General features: G+C 39.9%; 1 protein-coding gene across 2 annotated transcripts in view; it reads right to left on the bottom strand.

Annotated features, from left to right (window-relative positions):
• The window catches only part of zgc:66447 (SLAIN motif-containing protein-like), a 40,363-nt gene that overhangs the window by 5,619 nt on the left and 14,423 nt on the right, over positions 1 to 20,321 (bottom strand). The window contains exons 3-5 of one of the 2 annotated variants that reach the window (XM_060832706.1): positions 15,058 to 15,207; positions 1,386 to 1,526; positions 335 to 640 (exon numbers count right to left, since the gene is read on the bottom strand). In XM_060832706.1, coding sequence (XP_060688689.1) covers positions 335 to 640; positions 1,386 to 1,526; positions 15,058 to 15,207 — 597 coding nt within the window. The remainder of the gene's footprint in view (positions 1 to 334; positions 641 to 1,385; positions 1,527 to 15,057; positions 15,208 to 20,321) is intronic. The other variant, XM_060832707.1, reaches the window with a different exon arrangement.

The following is a 20,321-nucleotide window of genomic DNA, read 5'->3' on the forward strand; positions in this document are numbered from 1 at the left end:
GCTGATCCAGCTTATATACAACTCCAGTCTAACAATGTGGTGACTTAATGCTCCCAGCAAACAGCACTGGTTAACAAATTCCACTTTGAGAGTGGTCAATATCCCAAGAATAAATTTTTTTTTAAAACATGTGCAACATTAAGATGAGCACTTTGTCCATAAAGAAAGGTGGGCGTGTTTATTATCAACAATTAGATAGACTATGGTAGAATATTCTAGAATCACAAGTTCAATGTCAAAAGAAAGGATTGCACTGAACAAGATTCATGCAAGTTTTCACTTCCTTAAAACAATCTCCAGGAACTTCTTACTCAATTTAACTATAGATTAGTACCTTGATTTTTTGTATAATTCATCAGCTCCGATACACGACCCTGCAAACAGCGCCGTGAAGGCCGAACTCTGCCCGCAGTTGCTGCGCCACGAACTGGAGACTGCGATCGAGGTGAATTTCGTGGAGAAGGTGAATATCTATGCACACTGTGCTGGGGTAATGAGTAATCATATTCATCATCATCATCCAAACTGTAAGTGTCAAATTCCTGATCACTGTAAGTACCTCTCCGGAGGGAATTTAATGAGGCACTAGAGCTGCGGCGGGATGCAGATGCTGAACTAGAAGCATAGTCCTGACGGAGACCTTTAGAAAGAAAATAAACACAGTCTCATTACTAGAATTTTTGTTCTCTTTGCCCATCTCTCAAACTGCAATCTAAAAAGCACATCCAGACAGCCTTGCACATCACGTAGCAACACAACCTAGCAATGGGGCAAGACCAAACTTGTAAAATTGTTTACTGATTTGGTCAGCATATTCAAGGAAGGAAACAATTTTTACACAGTACAGCAGAGATTCACTATATCGATTTATGGGATGAGGGGTTTGTCCTCCAGTGAGAAATTGAGTAAATTGGGCTTATTCTCTCTGGGGTTTTAGAAGAATGAGGAATGACCTGATCAAAATATTAAAACGATCACGAAAAGGATGGCAAGAGGTTGTTTGCCATGCCTGGGAAATGGAAAACATGTGGGCAATGTCAAGATAATGAGCTGATCATTCAAGACCAAATTGAAAATACATTTCTTCAAAGGGTTTTGATGTTTTAGAATTCTCAACCACAAATGGTAGTGGATAGTCCATTGTTTTCCATATTTGTGACCAAGGGTGCCAATTACTTTTCCTCAGGGAATCTCAAAAGATATAGGGAGCAAGCAGAAGCATCAACTCAAAGCTTAAGATTGGCCATGATTGGACAGAATGGCGGGGTATGGTTTGGGGAAACGAAATAGTTGCCTCCTGCTCTCATTCTTTATGGCGAGGCTATTCTGCTTTACTCAAATGAAAACAAGATAATACTGTGTTATTTCACATATTTTCCACTTACTTTCTTCCTGTAATCGAGCCATTATCTGGACATCTGTCAAATCTTGCAATTTATACCCCATGGAGATGGAGTCATCAGAAGTGCTCAACTCACTGTCAATGGATGACTGGGAACTTAGTGCTGAGTGAATATTTGGATAACCTTTATAATCAAAGAGATGGAAAAAAAAGTAAAATATAGTAATTAGCTAAAGCAGATTAACAGGAACAATTCACCAAAGTACTCAAATCCAACTGAGTATTAGGCAGCTGCAAATATTTTTCTATTCAAACGGAGTTGGATGATCAATTTGTCAGTTTCTTGTTGATTCAGGCTGACACCATTTCTCTGCTGATACAAATGGATACATGATTTTAAAAGCTAATTTGAAAACTATTAGTAACTAAACAAACATCACATTACATAAATTTTTAAAAAATATACTTTTTATAGAACAGCCTCAGTTATACGAACATCAATCATCTGAATTTCAGATTATACAAACACCATCTTAAGGTCCTGTAAAAACGTTATCTGAACAGTTACCTGAACAAAATACTCCCTGCCTGTCTCGTTAGATAATCATGGTTGTCCTGTTTTGTAGATATACAGAACAAATCACACACATGTTGGGACATGATTTTCTTACAATATACAGCAGTGCATTACAATCAGAACAACAAGTGTATGCAATAAGAAATATACTGAAACATCAGAGATAGTGGTACAAGAGGATTGCTGTTGCTTCTCATTATTGGAATCAAGAGCTCAAATCAAAATCCACAATGATTACATAAATGTTTTCTCCACTTAAGAGACTCCAATGGGAATGGGAATGGGAATGGGAATTGATGAAACATTTGGGCAACAGACTTGAGACTAAACTGGTCCAATCTGGACAAGCTTGTGTAAGCAATCAGAAAAATAAAATTCAAATTGAGGGACTCAACTTTATACAGCTAGTGAATAAAGTAGGAATTTTATTTTTCACCTAACATGTGACTATTGAGCAAAAAGCAGTGTAAATTGTTGCTTATACCAAGGTTAGGATTCAACATTTTCACCACTGTGGCCCGGGTTCGAATCCTGATTAGGGATCAGGCACTTTGTTAAATTACATTCGTTAATGCATTATCGCATTCAAAATATCAAGAGTAAGCAAACATTTGTGAATTTAAAATCATGTTTTGGATTCTGGGTAATCCAAGATGAAGGACAGGAAAAATCTCTGGCTGTTAACAGCTGCTCCGTTTTTTGAGGTATTTTAGGTGCTGAAGGGGATTTCCTTGAATTCCAGGAGCAGCTGTTAATATGCTGTTACATTTTTTTTCCTCCAAAGTTCCAAAACAAAGTCAAAACAGCAGTTTTAAAAGGAAGAATAGACAAAGGAAGCACATGGTGAGGTCAGTGCAGGAGAGATATAAAGAAACTGACACTGCCTTAGCTGTTTGAATTCATGTATCGCTGGACATTGGAGTGAGAGTGGGAAAATTAACAAACAGTGAAATTCACAACTGATCTTGGAAGAATTGTTGTGTGAAGTTCACAGCACAGAAACAGATAAGTGTACTGCTGTCTTAAGTATGACCTACAGAAAGGCTGCAGTAGTGAGTAGTGTGGGTCGTTTCTTGATTGTGTGTTTTTGGAGACGTCCCTTGATGAAACTTAAAATATAAGTCATTACTATTAATTTAACCAGGGGCAGTGTTTGTAGAGGAATAAGAATGTTATTTTCTGGGTCTATAGATTGTGAAGATGCAAAAATGGCCTTTAGTAGAGTGAAATGTGCTTCTTGTCAAATGTGGGAGTTTAAAAGAGAGTTTAAGGGTTACAGCAGATTACATCTGCCATAAATGCTGTTGGTTGAGAATCTTATCAGATTGAATGGATCAGTTGGAGAGACAGTTAGAAGCAATGAGGAATTTGCAACAACAACAACAGTACGTGATGGATGGTAGTTATTGAAATGGGGGGGGGAGGAAAAGAGTCTCCGGTACAGTCACATAGATGGGTTAACGCCAAGAAAGGTAAGAGAGGTAGGCAGCTAGTGCAGGAATGTTTTGGAGCTAAACCCATTTCAAACAGGTATACTGTCTTAGAAAATGTTGGGGGGAGGGGGGCAATTGAATCTCAGGGGAATGTAGCACGAACAGCCAAGTTTCTGTTATTGAGACTGGCTCTAATGCAATGAGGAGTACGTTGGCTTCCAAGAGTTCAACTGTGTTAGGGGATTCTCTAGACAAAGGTATAGACAGACGATTCTGTGGCCAGTAGCGAAAAATCAGAATGGTGTGTTTCTTCCCTCGTGCCAGGTTCAAGGATGTCTCAGAGAGGGTACAGAATGTTCTCACAGGGGAGAGGGGCCAGCAAGAGGTCATTGTCCACATCAGAACTAACAACATAGGAAGGGAAAAGGTGGAGAGTTAGGCAGGAATTTAAAAAGAAGGTCCTCGAGAGTAGTAATATCTGGATTATGCCTGGTGCTGCGAGTCAGTGAGGGCAGGAACAGGAGGATACCGCCTCCTATGCATGGCTGAGGGGTTAGTGTATGGAAGAAGGATTCACATTTTTGCAACACTGGAATCTCTCCTGGAATAGAAGAAGTGACCTGTACAAGGAGGAAGGATTGCACCCAAATTGGAAGGGGACTAATATGTACTGGCAGGGAAATTTGCTGGAGACGCTCAGGAGGATTTAAACTAGTAAGGTGGGGTGGGGGTGGGGGTGGGGCAAACCCAGGGAGATAGTGAGGAAAGAGGTCAATCCGAGACTGACACAGTTGAGAACAGACGCGAGTCAAATAGTCTGGGCAGACAAGGACACGGTAGGACGAAAATTATAAACTGCATTTATTTCAATGCAAGGGGCCTAACAGGGAAGGCAGATGAACTCAGGGCATGATTAGGAACATGGGACTGGGATATCATAGCAATTACAGAAACATGGCTCAGGGGTGGACAGGACTGGCAACTTAATGTTCCAGGATACAAATGCTACAGGAAGGACAGAAAGAGAGGAAGGTGAGTGGCATTTTTGATAAGGGATAGCATTACAGCTGTGCTGAGGTAGGATATTCCCGGGAATAGATCCAGGCAAGTTATTTGGGTAGAACTAAGAAAGGGATGATTATTGCAATTGTATTATAGACCCACTAATAGTCAGAGGGAAATTGAGAAACAAATTTGTAAGGAGATCTCAGGTACCTTGAAGAATAATAGGGTGATTATAGTAGGGGATTTTAACTTTCCAAAGGTCGATAGTCACAGGTGAGGTGCTGGAAGACTGGTGGTTGGTTAACATGGTGCCATTGTTTAAGAAGAGTGGTGAGGAAAAGCCATGGAACTATAGACCAGTGAGCCTGACATCAGTGATGGGCAAGTTGTTGGAGGGAATCCTGAGGGACAGGACGCACATGTATTTGGAAAGGCAAGGACTGATTAGGGATAGTCAGTATGGCTTTGTGTATGGGAAATCATGTCTCACAAACTTGATCGAGTTTTTTGAAGAAGTAACAAAGGATTGATGAGGACAGAGCAGTAGATGTGATCTATATTCATTTTAGTAAGGCATTCAACAAGGTTTCCCATGAGAGATTGATTAGCAAGGTTAGATCTCATGGAATACAGGGAGAACTAGCCATTTGGATACATAACTGGCTCAAAGATTGAAGCCACAGGGTGGTGGTGGAGGGTTGTTTTTCAGACTGGAGGCCTGTGACCAGTGGAGTGCCACAAGGATCAGTGATGGGTCCTCTACTTTTTGCCATTTATATAAATGATTTGGATGCGAGCATAAGAGATAGTTAGTAAGTTTGCAGATGACACCAAAATTGGAGGTGTAGTGGACAGTGAAGAGGGTTACCTCAGATTACAACAGGATCTTGACCAGATAGGCCAATGAGCAGAGAAGTGGCAGATGGAGTTTAATTCAGATAAATGCGAGGTGCTGCATTTTGGGAATGCAAAATCTTAGCAGGACTTATACACTTAATGGTAAGGTCCTAAGGAGTGTTGCTGAACAAAAAGACCTTGGAGTGCAGGTTCATAGCTCCTTGAAAGTGAAGTCGCAGGTAGATAGGATCGTGAAAGAGGAGTTTGGTATGCTTTCCTTTATTGGTCAGGAGTATCGAGAAAAGGAGTTGGGAGGTCATGTTGTGGCTGTACAGGACATTGGCTAGGCCACTGTCGGAATATTGCATGCAATTCAGGTCTCCTTCCTATCAAAGATGTTGTGAAACTTGAAAGGGTTCAGAAAAGACTTACAAGGATGTTGCCCGGGTTGAAGGATTTGAGCTATAGGGATAGGCTGAACAGGCTGGGGCTGTTTTCCTTGGAGTGTCAGAGGCTGAGGGGTGACCTTATGAGGGGCATCGACAGGATAAGTAGGCAAAAGTCTTTTCCCTGGGGTTGGGGAGTCCAGAACTAGAGGGCATAGGTTTAGGGTGAGAGAGGAAAGATATAAAAGAGACCTAAGGGGCAACTCTTTCACACAGAGGGTGGTACATTAATGGAATGAGCTGCCAGAGGAAGTGAGGAAGTAACAAAGAGGATTGATGAGGGAGGCTGGTACAATTGCAACATTTAAGAGGCATTTAGATGGTTATACGAATAGGAGGAGTTTGGAGGGATATGGGCCAGGTGCTGGCAGGTGAGAGTAGAATAGGTTGGGATATCTGGTCGGAATGGACACGTTGGATCGAAGGGTCTATTCCATGCTGTACATCTCTATGACTCTATAACATGAACAGATTGTGAAATAAATGTGATAGCACACAAAGATGACAATGTAAGTATTACTTCCCAAAAGTTTAGCTAACATCTTGGACTTATTTATTCTTCCATAGCATTTCTGGTAAGGCCCACTAGACAGATCCCTAATAGCCCTTCAGCAGTCTTGTTAGGTCATTTCAGACAGCAGTTGCAAGTCAATCACATTCAACTCAGCAATCATATTCAGGGCAAACCAGATAAGGATAGCAGATTTTTCGCTCCTAAAATCTAGGAACTCGGTATTATGATTACAAAAAAAAATCATTATTTGACAAGCTTGGGTTTCCAGATGCTATAAAAATCTTAAATTTTAGCATTCATTTCTCAGTCCCCACTATGTTAACCTGGGGTGCTGGCTTACCAGTCAAGTGACATTAACATGATGCCAGCATCTTCTCTAAGCCTACCAGAAAAATTTCAGTTCCTTTAATACAGCTATATGGGTTGGTGGGGTGGGGAGGTTGTTCTACCCTTAACCAGAAACTGAACTGCTTTAGCCATATCAACTGTGCCTATAAGGCACAAGTCAGATGTATGATGGAGTACTGCCTACTTGCGTGGATGAATATTTAGGAGTCAGGGTGAGTAATTTTGCAGATAACACCAAAATTGGTTAAAACAACACCAGGTTATAGTCCAACAAGTTTAATTGGAAGCACACTAGCTTTCAGAGCGACGCTCTTTCATCAGGTCACCTGATGAAGGAGCGTCGCTCCGAAAGCTAGCGTGCTTCCAATTAAGCCTGTTGGACTATAACCTGGTGTTGTATGATTTTTAACTTTGTACATCCCAGTCCAACGCCGCCATCTCCAAATCATGACCAAAATTGGTGGTCTTGTTAATAGTGAAGGGTATCTAAGATTAGAAAAGGAATCTAGATCAATTGGGCCATTGGGCTGAAGAGTGGCAAATGGAAGTTAATGTAGATAAATGCAAGGTTTTGCATTTTGGTAAAACAAAGACAGGACTTGTACATCAGGTTGAGGTTTAGGGTGTAGGTTTGCTCGCTGAGTTGTAGGTTTGATATCCAGACGTTTCATTACCTAGCTAGGTAACATCATCAGTGGCGCCCTCCAAGTGAAGCAAAGCTGTTGTCTCCTGCTTTCTACTTATATGTTTGTCCTGGATGGGGTTTCTGGGGTTTGTGGTGATGTCATTTCCTGTTCATTTTCTGAGGGGTTGATAGATGGTATCTAGATCTATGCACTTGTTTATGGCGTTGTGGTTGGAGTGCCAGGCCTCTAGGAATTCTCTGGCATGTCTTTGCTTAGCCTGTCCCGGATAGACGTGTTGTCCCAGTCGGAATGGTGGTTGTTTTTCCCTCTGTGTAGGGCAACGAGGGAGAGGGGGGTAGTGTCTTTTTGTGGCTAGCTGGTGTTCGTTTATCTTTCTTCCTGTTTGTCCTACGCAGTGTTTCTGGCAGTCCTTGCAGGGAATTTTGTAGATGACATTGGTTTTGTCCACGGGTTGTACTGGGCCTTTTAAGTTTGTTAGTTTCTGTTTGAGTGTTGGTGGATTTGCGTGCTACTAGAATTCTGAGGGGTCTTAGTAGTCTGGCTGTCATTTCTGAAACTTCTTTGATGTATGGTAAGGTGGTTGGGTTTCTGGCTGTTTTTGGTCTGATTGTCGTGGTTTGTTCTTGAGGAATCTGCGAACTGTAATTTGAGTATCTGTTCTTCTTGAATACATTGTATAGGTGGTTCTCCTCTGTTTTCCAAAGTTCGTCTGTGCTGCAGTGTGATGTAGCTCATTCGTTTATGTGTACTGGGATGGTTGCTGGTGTAGTTAAGTATTTGGTCAGTGTTTTTCGGTTTTCTGTATACGCAGGTTTGTAGTTCTCCATTGTCCGTTCTTTCGACTGTGACGTCCAGGAATGCCAGTTTGTTATCGGTTTCTTCCTCCTTGGTGAACTAAACTTCAATTACTGAGACGCTGACAAGGATTTCCTAGCAGCATTAGAAACCACATTGAAGGACAAACAACTCACGGAAGAAACACAACAAGCGATCAGACAGACACCTACTTTGAGCCGAAAGAGGGAAGGAAACAAACTGCACAAGAAAAGAAAGCCCTAGAAAACCTCAAAAAAAAAGACAAAAATATCGTTATATTACCTGCAGACAAAAGGTCGGCTCACAGTCATCCTGAACAGAAGGGACTACATAGAGAAAGCCAAGGCACTACTCGCAGACACCAAAACATACCAACAGGTAGCGCTAGACCCGACCCCACAACTAGGAAACAAAATTACATATTTCCTAAGAAAATTACACAATTCCAGACAATTAAACAAGACAGAATTCCAGAAAATGAAACCCGACAGGTCCAACACCCCACGATTCTACGGACTACCAAAAATCCATAAACCAGGAGCCCCCCTCAGGCCCATAGTAGAAGAGTCACAGCACTCCATCCACTCCACCCAGGAATTTCTAAAAGTCATCAAAAACACCAAAATAGAGGAAGACGAAACAATGATCTCATTCGACGTAACAGCACTGTTCACCTCCATCAACATCGACCTGACAAAGGAAACACTTACCACATTTTTAGAAGAGACCATCACACACACCCCAACCACCATCAATCACATTACCAACAAAAACATCATGAAGCTAGTGGACCTGTGCCTCACCTTCACCTTCAACAACAATCTACAAGCAAACCAATGGCACACCCACGGGATCTCCACTATCAGGATTCCTAGCAGAAGCAGTAATGCAAAGACTAGAACAAACAACCCTACCAACCATCAAACCAAAAATCTGGGTCTGCCACGTAGATGACACCTTTGTCATCACAAAACGAAACAAGATAGAAGAGACATTTAACATCATCATCAACACCCTCACAGGCATAAAGTTCACCAAGGAGGAAGAAACCTACAACAAACTCGCATTCCTGGACGTCACAGTCGAAAGAACGGACAACGGAGAACTACAAACCTGCGTATACAGAAAACCGACAAACACTGACCAAATACTTAACTACACCAGCAACCATCCCAACACACACAAACGAAGCTGTAACAGAACACTATTCCAATGAGCCACATCACACTGCAGCACAGACGAACTTTGGAAAACAGAGGAGAACCACCTATACAACGTATTCAAGAAGAACAGATACTCAAAAAAATGCAGTCTGCAGATTCCTCAAGAACAAACCACGACAATCAGACCAAACTCAGCCAGAAACCCTAACCACCTTACCATACATCAAAGAAGTTTCAGAAATGACAGCCAGACTACTAAGACCCCTCGGAATCCTAGTACACACAAACCCACCAACACTCTCAAACAAAAACTAACAAACTTAAAAGACCCAGTAAATCCCGTGGACAAAACCAACGTGACTACAAAATTCCATGCAAGGACTGCCAGAAACACTTCGTAGGACAAACAGGAAGAAAGATAGTCACCATGATACACGAACACCAGCTGGCCACTAAAAGACACGATCTTCTCTCCCTTGTAGCCCTACACACGAAGGGGAAAAAAAAAACACCATTTCGACTGGGACAACACATTTATCCTCGGACAGGCTAAGCAAAGACATGTCAAAGAATTCCTAGAGGCCTGGCACTCCAACCACAATGCCATAAACAAACACATGGATCTAGATACCATCTATCAACCCCTCAGAAAATGAACAGGAAATGACATCACCACAAACCCCAGGAACCCCTTCCAGGAGAGAGAGATAAATAGAAGGCAGGAGACAACAGCTTCGCTTCACTTGGAGGTCGCCACTGATGATGTTACCTAGCCAGGTAATGAAACATCTGGATACCAAACCTATAGCTCAGCGAGCAAACCTACACCCTAGGACTTGTACAGTTAATGGTAGGGCCATGAGTAGTGTTGTCAGAGAGAATCTAGGAGTTCAGGTACATAGCTCTTTGAAAGTTGCATTACAGGTAGACAGGGTCAAGAAAGCACTTAGCTTGCGCTGATTGCTCAGATCATTGTGTATCTCAGTCAGGACATCTGTGGAGTTTGTACAGGATGTGGCCGAGGCAAAGGCCACCTTTTGGAGTACTATGTACAGTTGTGGTCACCCTGCTATTGAATGATATTAAATTGGAGAGGGTTCAGAATAGGTTTGCATACACACCTACTTGTATTTCCATTCATCTGAATGTCATGAACCCATGATTTGCTGTGAGGTGTACAGTCTAGAATGAACTATATCATTACACACATTCCTAAAGAAATACTTGACCAATCCCATCCATATTTATTCAATTGCTTTTGTGGATAACTTTTGTACCCCAAATCTCTACACATGCCCTTTTGCACAAGTAATTTCTATAAATCAGCAGGCGAATTATAAAACATTTTCCAAATGACCCACTAATAAAACTCCAAAAGACAACATGGAAATGGAATACAATTACTGAAAAACAAACTCGAGAGGACATGCAAAAAGTGTCCACAGAAGTCAAAAATCAAGAATGGTCAAGTTGGCAAAAAGAATTTGGACAAAATAGCTTTACAAAACAAGAAAATACTTCTACTTGGCCCTTTCCTAGTTTTTCTTTGTTTGAAACATACTGATCCACATTGACAAATTCGAGATTTATTTGTATTTGATAATTTTGTACAAAATCTACACATCCCAATTTATTAGAAACTGCATTCCCTTTACCTTGTACAGTACAACTGATGGAAAAGAGGCATAGTAGAATTTAAATCCACTTAAGACATGAATTTGCAAGTTTAGATGAGTTTGCAAAGATTGCCTTGAGATGCAATTCAAAATCCTTTCCACTCTGACACCAAGACACACAAATGGAAATCAGGACGTAACACTAGCGCTTCACCATAGGCTCACCGATGTTACCTAGCACGAAACAGCTGAAAACAAACCTTCCAGCGCAGAGAGCAAACTTACAACCTGAAATTCAGAACCCTCTGAAACCTGACTTCTGACAGAACTGGGAACTCGATCCGGAGGTTTCCAGATGCCAGATACTTGCCCTTGGAAGTTCCAACTTGCCAGCCAAATATCATGTAATCCATCCATTGGGACTTAGAAAAATCCAAATAAATATCTTCCTGGGTAATGGTCTGGACTTTCCTGACAGCAAAACATCTGTACCTCGCTTTCCACTGGCATTTCCTACTGCATCCAGGTTTTGCGACATTGTTAAAAATCCTCTGTCTGTATATATCCCAGATTCTCATTTTTATTTTGCTTTAGTCATTTACAGAGATCAAATTACAAAACAATTCTCAATTACCAAGCCAAAATTAACTATTAACTCAAGTCTTTCAATAGTTTAAGAACATTTCATGTACTGCTTAAAGAGAAAATAATATCAGAGTAACTTTTCCTGTCAAAATCTTGCCCGGCAAAATCGAATTAACAATGCAGACAGATTTTCAATATGAAGAATGAAAATGCAGGTTAATTATTAGAGAGTTCCCAGCATCTATGAAATTACTTTAGTAAAAGATCAGTAACTTAAGAAGAAAATGGAGCACAAAAATTCAAAGTCATGCATGAAAGTATAATACCCACTTCAATTAAGAATCAAAAAAACAGAGGCATAATATTCTTTAGAATATTTGGATAAGCTTGACAATAGGTTATCGATCATAAGACAGGCTCGGATGGCTGGTTTGCAACACATGGGTTTATTTTCTGCACCAGCTGAGGTTATCGTGAAGGACTCTCCTGCTCAAATCTCTCTCCTTACCTAGCCCTATAGTCTGGTAGGACTATGATGATTTTACCGTTAGTGATCATAAAATCTATTTTGGCACTATATACAGCATTGCCACGCAGTGTCTTGAATTTGGGATTAGAAAAAATAGCTTAAAAGCTTGAAAGATAATCAGCATTTTAAACCAAACATTACAATTTGCTAAGTGGCTCGAGCATAATTTACATCTATAAATCCCGAATTTATGTAAGTGTAGAGAAAAAAATTAAGTGAGTTTAGGAGGAACTTCAAAGTTTAATTTTGTCAGTGAAAATAATTTTTAAAAATAACTTAACAAATTTAGAATTAACATACAGATAGATGTATGTTAAACTTTATCCGAAATCCAAAAAGCTACAAAATCTGAAGGTTTTTTAAAATCTCATTAACAAGGTTGTTTGGTGTACAAACAGTTAACCCAAATCCACATCCACTCGATGCATGTCATTCAGATGTGATTGGGGCGTGGCACAGTACTGGCAGGCCTCAATTCTGTCTCAGGGCCTGTAGTACTCACCGTGTTTGCTGTTCACTAAGGTTTTTTTAATTTCTCCATTGAACTGTCACTTATTCTGACATTCAAAAAAAATTCTGAATTCCAAAAACCAGCTGGTCCTGAGCATTTCGGATAAAGGATTGTGTACCTGTAATTATTTTCACTACAAATTCATTCACCCTCAACTACAATAGAAACAATAATGGTCATAAACAGAAACCTATCCAACAGATTAAAGACATTATGTATAACCATCACCAAATCACAAAGCTGGGGTACAAGTTCAGCAACACATTTGCAGCTTCAGAGGTAATAGGGAAGGCAAATGGAATGCTGGTCTTGATTTCCAAAAAGAATGAAATATGAAAAGAGGGAAATCTTACTAAAATTATATTAGGTTCTCATCAGATCATAGCTGGATTATTGTGAATAGTTTTGGACCCCTTTTCTAAGGGGAGAATATGCTGGCACTGGAGGCAGCCCAGAAGGTTCAATGGGCTGATTCTGGATATGAAGGGACCCTTATGGAGGAGAGGTTAAGCCTGTACTGAGTTTAAAAGAATGAAGCAACCTTATTGAAACATGCAAGGATCATAGCACAAAAAGATGGTTTCCCTGAGTGTGTGTGTCTGGAACCAATGGGTATAATCTCAGAATAAGGGGTTACCCTATCAAGACACAGATAAAAAATTTCTTCTGAGGATTGAATGTTTTTAGAATTGTTTAACCACAAGGGGCTGTACAACTTAAGTTGGTCAGTATAAACAAGACTGAAATACATGTTTTTGAAATAAGCAAGTAACCGCAGCATAATAGCTTTTACTTTTCTTGTGCCTTTTTCACAGCAACCTGATCCAACTGGAAAAACTTGGAATCTATAAAGTAATGTTAATAAACTGCATGCAGCTCGGAAGATCTAGAGGTTAGGATTTAAAACCCATAAGGTAACTGGATTGAAACACAAACTATCATTTATTGACTATTACTTCAAGTATTCTAAAAAGTGTGAAAACGTTGAGCAAGAACCAGATTGAGCTGCATCATGTAGTTGTAGAATGGATATTCTACAAAGAGTGGTACCTTCGGGAAAGAAAGAGATATTTTAATTGTATTGGGTCAATTTTTTTTTAATTTCCTGTATTTTGGAAGCAGGACTGTTCAAAAATGTAAATGGATTGTGGAGAGAAAGAAGTTCACAATCAATTAAGAAATTGCTAGAAAAACTTCAGCAGGTCTGGCAGCATCAGTGAAGAGGAAGCAGAGTTAACATTTCAGGTCCAGTGACCATACTTCAGCAAGAGATTCATAAATGTTGCTTGTAAACAAAAAGACAGACATTGAATTATTCATACCGACACAGAATCAATAACCTACTCATTCATTGTTTGCTGCAATGGTTAATTGTTGTAAAGGTAACGCTAAAGGCACTTAGTTCATTTATTTCCCAGAAAAGATACCATGAAATCCAACTACACCTCTTGGACTAAGATCAGAAGAATACCTTTTATGCTCCTTTACAAAACTTAATATAGCCTTCGGCTTTTTAAATGAAACTCTGCAATTTGCCTTTAATGCATAGAAAAGTGGATTAGAGCAAGCACCCATTTATAATGAAAATCACAAATGACAAACATAGCACTCTAACTTTTAAAATCAATACATGATTTTGATAGAATAGATCAATTGTTTTCTTAACTCAGTGCATCATAAATTTCAACACTGAATTATTCAAGTCACAAAGGATCTCCATTCAGTTTGTAACTTGGAAGTTAAACTAACTTTGTTATCCTGCTTTGCAACTCACTAAGGGAGCAGCAATTTGTGTTAGCATTCTTATGGCCAGGGATCCTGCTCACTCTTATTTCATTTGAGAGATTATATGTTGATCTATGTTAAAGACATAAGATTCAGAGATAAATGGTTCAAGGTCAAACATTTCTGACCTTCATCACCAGGGCTCACACTGGATAAACAGTAGATTAATAAGGTACAGCAGCAGAGCCATGGAAGCATATTTTAAAATGAGTTTGTGCTTTCAGTAACAATAGGGTCATAAGCTATGTCCTACTTTTAAATCTTCAACTGGAAGATCACAAAGCTTAGAATAAACAAAAATGTTTAATCATAATTTCATATGGACAGCAGACAACAATTTTCTCTTGCACATTAATAATTACATTTAAGATAGTTTTGGAAGAATAAAGGAAATATTAGTAAATGCAGACAGTAGATTTTGACAATTTTTAATTTAGTAAAACACTCCTTACGGAGGACCCAACTGCTGAATTGATAACAGTACATTGCTAGTTTGATGCACTGCATTCCATTTAATATACCTTAATACAATCAATACAAGTTGAATCCAAGATCAAGAGGAAAATGTTGTGAAAGCTAACTAATACTGTTACAGTTTTGTACCTTTAGTTTCTAACTTAAGATTCAATTTTGAAAGGAATATAACAACATGCAAATTTTTTTCTTATTTCAGGCATAATACTATGCAAATATCTGAGACCAAGATCAGTGAGTTTTCACGAAAGCCATGCAGTGAAGCAAAAAGCAACATCCATCATGCATTATTTTTAATTTCACACTGATGAAATCTGGAAGCTCTAACAGAACATGCATCAGTCTGTACAAAGTTTTTAAAAAAGCATTGTTAACATTTTAAAATACTTCACAGGATCTACACTTCATTAATGGACAGGTGTACCATACCTGAACTGCCATAGGTTAGTACTGGTTTAGTAGATGTTTTGAGGAAACCAGAAGAGTTTGAGAGATTGCTACACGAAGTGACATCTGTATTGTTGCTATAAGCACAGGTTGAAGCAAACGGAGTGCAATAGATGTTTCTCCATCTGTTGGCTAGAGTGGAAAAGCAAAAATGCATGCACAGTTAGATATGAACACAACAAGTGCAGTCTGCATTGACAGTGCATATTGAAAAGAAATCTAGCTCTATTGTAGATGTACTTTTATGTTTGTTGAGGCTAGGTTACTGCCCTCAATGCTGCAACGAGTTAGTTCATAACTGATACGGTAGACTGTAGTTTGGATGGAAAAGCTAGCAACTTGCTCCTTACAACTTGAGACGTTGGATTAAGTGGGTCACCAGAAGTGGGTGGATTAGCTAATTACATACTGATCACAATATGAAGATACTAAAGTAACAAAGCAAACTCTACCACATCATACTAAGTAACATTAATTAGAAACAATCTTCCATGAGCTACCAAGCTGCATTAGTCATTAATACTTCTACAAATTATGATTGGCTCAAACGCTGGCATGCTTAAAAGGTTGCAAGTTCAAACCCCACTGAAGGACTTTCATGCATAATCTAAATAGACACTAGTGCAATACAAAGGATGCATGTGAAAGATCTCTCCAAGCAATGTTCTATTTCCACATGCCAGTGCACATTCCAAACGTATTGGCAAGATTTAAAGAACAGGTAGTCCTTCGGAAATCATGGCCACCCTGCTTCCTTCAAATCAAAAGCTAAATTAATTGGTCATATTTCTACTTGCACCTACTTTAAAATTCATCTTAATCTAGGATTATGGCATTATTTTATAGGATAGACCCAATGGTGCAAAAATAATTCAATGTATTTGGGAATGTGTACAACTGTAAAGTTGAGCTCATTTCATTTGTCTTGACTGGCTGCCAAAATTGGTTGCTCAGGATGACCTTTGCGACCTCAACAAGTTCTTTTGCACGTCTAGAAAATTCCGCAGAGTCTTCTTGGGTGCAGGAATTCCCCACGAACTGTACATGCGCAAGGTTTATGAAGGTTTGTTGCTCACGTTGAGGTTTAGGGTGTAGGTTTGCTTGCTGAGCTATAGGTTTGATATCCAGATGTTTCAATACCTGGCTAGGTAACATCAGTGGCGACCTCCAAGTGAAGTGAAGCTGTTGTCTCCTGCTTTCTATTTATATCTTTCTCCTGGAAGGTGTTCCTGGGGTTTGTGGTGATGCCATTTCCTGTTCGTTTTCTGGAGGGATTGATAGATGGTATCTAGATCTATGCGCTTGTTTATGGCGTTGTGGTTGGAGTGCCAGGCCTCTAGGAATTCTCTGGCATGTCTTTGCTTAGCCTGTCCCAGGATAGATGTGCTGTCCCAGTCGAAATGGTGGTTTTTTCCATCAGTGTGTAGGGCCATGAGGGAGAGGGGGTCGTGTCTTTTAGTGGCTAGCTGGTGTTCATGCGTCCTGGTGGCTAACTTTCTTCCCGTTTGTCCTACGTAGTTTGTGGCAGTCCTTGCATGGAATTTTATAGATGACATTGGTTTTGTCCATGGGTTGTACTGATCTTTTAAGTTTGTTAGTTTTTGTTTGAAAGTGTTGGTGGGTTTTAATGCTACTAGGATTCCGAGGGGTCTCAGTAGTCTGGCTGTCATTTCAACTTCTTTGATATATGGTAAGGTGGTTAGGGTTTCTGGCTGTGTTTTGTCTGCTTGTCGTGGTTTGTTCTTGAGAATCTGCACACTGTTTTTTGAGTATCCATTCTTCTTGAATACGTTGTGTAAGTGGCTCGCCTCTGTTTTTTGAAGTTCGTCTGTGCTGCAGTGTGATGTGGCTCATTGGAATCGTGTTCTGATACAGCTTCGTTTGTGTGTGTTGGGATGGTTGCTGGTGTACTTAAGTATTTGGTCAGTGTTTGTCGGTTTTTTGTATACGCAGGTTTGTAATTCTCCCTTGTCCTTTCTTTCTACCGTGATGACCAGAAATGTGAGTTTGTTGTAGGTTTCTTCCTCCTTGGTGAACTTTATGCCTGTGAGGGTGTTGTTGGTGATGTTAAATGTCTCTTCTATCTTGTTTCGTTTTGTGATGACAAAAGTGTCATCTACGTAGCGAACCCAGACTTTTGGTTTGATGACTGGTGGGGCTGTTTGTTCTAGCCTTTGCATTACTGCTTCTGCTAGGAATCCTGATAGCGGAGATCCCATGGGTGTGCCGTTGGTTTGTTTGTAGACTGTTGTTGAAAGTGAAGTAGGTGGTGAGGCACAGGTCCACTAGCTTCATGATGTTTTCGTTGGTAATGTGAGTGATGGTGGTTGGGGTGTGTGTGATGGTGTGTTCTAAAAGTGTGGCGAGTGTTTCCTTTGCTAGGTCGTGTGGCGAGTGCCTCCTTTGATGGAGGTGAACAGTGCTGAGATCATTGCTTCATCTTCCTCTTTTTTGGTGTTTTTGATGATTTTTAGGAATTCCTGGGTGGAGTGGATGGAGTGCTGTGTCTCAGAAAACGAACAGGAAATGACATCACCACAAACCCCAGGAACCCCTTCCAGGAGAGAGATATAAATAGAAGGCAGGAGACAACAGCTTCGCTTCACTTGGAGGTCGCCACTGATGATGTTACCTAGCCAGGTAATGAAACGTCTGGATATCAAACCTACAGCTCAGCGAGCAAACCTACACTCTAAACTGCACATGCCCGGGCAGCAAGTCTTTGAAATTCATAGTTGGCATAGTGCAAAACTTGCTCCAAGTAGATATTCAATAGGCTGACAGACTCTAAAGCCTTCAGGATAGTTATATAGTGCTAATCAGTGGACTAGTAATCCATGAGCCAGGCCAACAATCAAAAGATGTGTTCAAGTCTCACCAGGGCAGCTTTCTTAAAAGAAAATTCCTTCATAGGGCATTGCTGGCTAGTCCAGCATTTATTGCCCCTCACCAATTGCACAGAGGGCAGTTAAGAGTCCACTATATTGCTGTGGGTCTGGAGTCACATGCAAACCAGAACAAGTAAGGATGACAATTTCCTTTCCTAAAGGCCATTAGTAAACCAGATGGATGTTTCCCCCCCAACAATCGGCAACAACTGCTTGGTAATCATTAATTTCTCAGGTTTATTTGGAAGTACTAGCTTTCGGAGCACAGCTCCATGTTGTGCGACTTTTAAACTTTGTCCACCCCTGTCCAAGACCAACACCTCCACATCGTCATTAGACTCCTAATTCAAGATCTTTATTGAATTCAAACTCCCAGTGCTATGACAGGGTTCGAACCCAAGGCCCCCAGAACATTACCTGGGCCTCTGGCTTAACAGTCAAACGATAACAACACTAGGCCATAATCTACCCTTGGAGAAATTTAAAATCAGGCATACAAACTTGGTTTCACATGTTACTGAGACTCTAAATTTTTGTTTTTAAAAAAAAGTCAGTTGAGTTCAGTGTCCTTTAGAAGGAAGTAAATCTGCCATGCATACCTGATTTAGCCAATATGTGACTCAGACCAACAGGAAGGTGACTGACTTTGAAATGGCCGAAAAGTCATTCAATCTAAGGGCACTGCTGTTGGATTTGCCAATGATACCGATGTCCCATGAAAGGCTTTTAAAAGTGAAACAGGCAACATTGTAGTTTAGAACAGATCGCTTTACAAACACATCAGCAGTTGAAAGACAGCAGCTTATTAATGACTGCAGCTAGATAAAGCATTTAGGAATTCTGAGCACAAGGGAATTTGATGCAATAAAACTGAAGGTCCAATCTAGCTAAATAAATACAAAAAACACGTAATTTTTAAGTAGGACTAAGTAACAGCAACATGGACAGAACTCTAGCTCCTTAGAAAGCAAGGGAAAAGATAACAGCCACTTCAGTCTGGACTGCCACTTGAAGAATCGAAGTGTGGTGCCACTAAGAAGGAAGCGATTGATTGATAAGTCTCAAACTGAAGGGTCCGAAAGAAAGCTCGATGAGATAACAGTTTATAAAGCTTATTTCATTCAGAACAACCAACATGTCAAGAGCTACAGAAAAAGATGAAACTGATCACATTTCCTGTCTTCTAAATTGTATACATGAAATCCAACTCTCAAACTCCTTCCAGAATTTAGGGAGCTCAATTCAATACTATATTAAATTAGGTGCATTCTTGTAGATGTTAATACATGATATTTCCTTATGTATTAGGAGATCTTAAAACAAATGTTTCAAATAATTTGTTTCATGCAGATAAAATGCACATATAATTGAAGACTGATGTTTTGCCATAAATATTCTTGTGGAGCATGCAGTAATTGATGCATTATATAGACCTGGTAAATGATAGGAGAGCAAGGTGCATGCAGTAAGAATGAATTAGTTTTGCATGCCTTGAAAAATATCCACATCCAGCTTTAATCTATCATTCTTCCCTTTAGGCATGTGATATAGGTTATTGGGGATGTTCTCTTGTCCTGCCTTTTGTGCAAGTGAAACGACCATATGCTTCAGTTTTCCAGTTGTACTTTTTACATTTTGATATCTCCTGAACATTGAGTAAGATCTGTGTGTTGTCTTAAAGTTGGGTGTAGGAACTGGCAGTAATAAATCCACAGAACTTACACAAACAAGTGCATGTTGAACAGTAACCTAAAAGACCACTTTGCTTTCTAATCTCTTGCTTTACTAAAATTTTCCTTCACAAGTCTATCCCAAAAGGTCTGAAATATGTTTAACCAGTGAGTGTATGCTTAACACATCCAATCCAACACACACGTGTGCCTCTGTTACTTGCAGGCATTACTGTTGGCACTCACCTGTTTCTTTCTTTTCAGCAACGTGCCAAAGGGACTATTATTGAGGATGGAGCTGCCCCAAGTTCTATTTCATAGTATGTACAACTCACTTTACAACACCTTATGCAGTGGACACCTCATTATTACTATTCCTTTGATTTGTCGTCTAGAAGACGACAATCTTGGCATTGGTAATTATTAGATTTGGGATAGAAGTGGATAAAGGTAATTTCAGAAAATAATTGGCATTAGAGGGTGCTAAATGAGTTTAGTAGGAAAGTGGGAGGAGGAGATGAAAGGACATCTGACCAGATTTGCTTTAAATCTGCAAAACAAAGCTCTTCCAATGTCTTCAGTCTGTAAGGCATTATCTGTAGCTGAACTTCAGAAATTTAGAAGGCAGATAACGTTTTTATATATAATTAAATATATGTGGGAAATTCTTATGAAGAAGAACAAATAC

This window comes from Hemiscyllium ocellatum, chromosome 11, assembly GCF_020745735.1.
Source record: "Hemiscyllium ocellatum isolate sHemOce1 chromosome 11, sHemOce1.pat.X.cur, whole genome shotgun sequence".
In the NCBI taxonomy this organism is placed as follows: Eukaryota; Metazoa; Chordata; class Chondrichthyes; order Orectolobiformes; family Hemiscylliidae; genus Hemiscyllium; species Hemiscyllium ocellatum.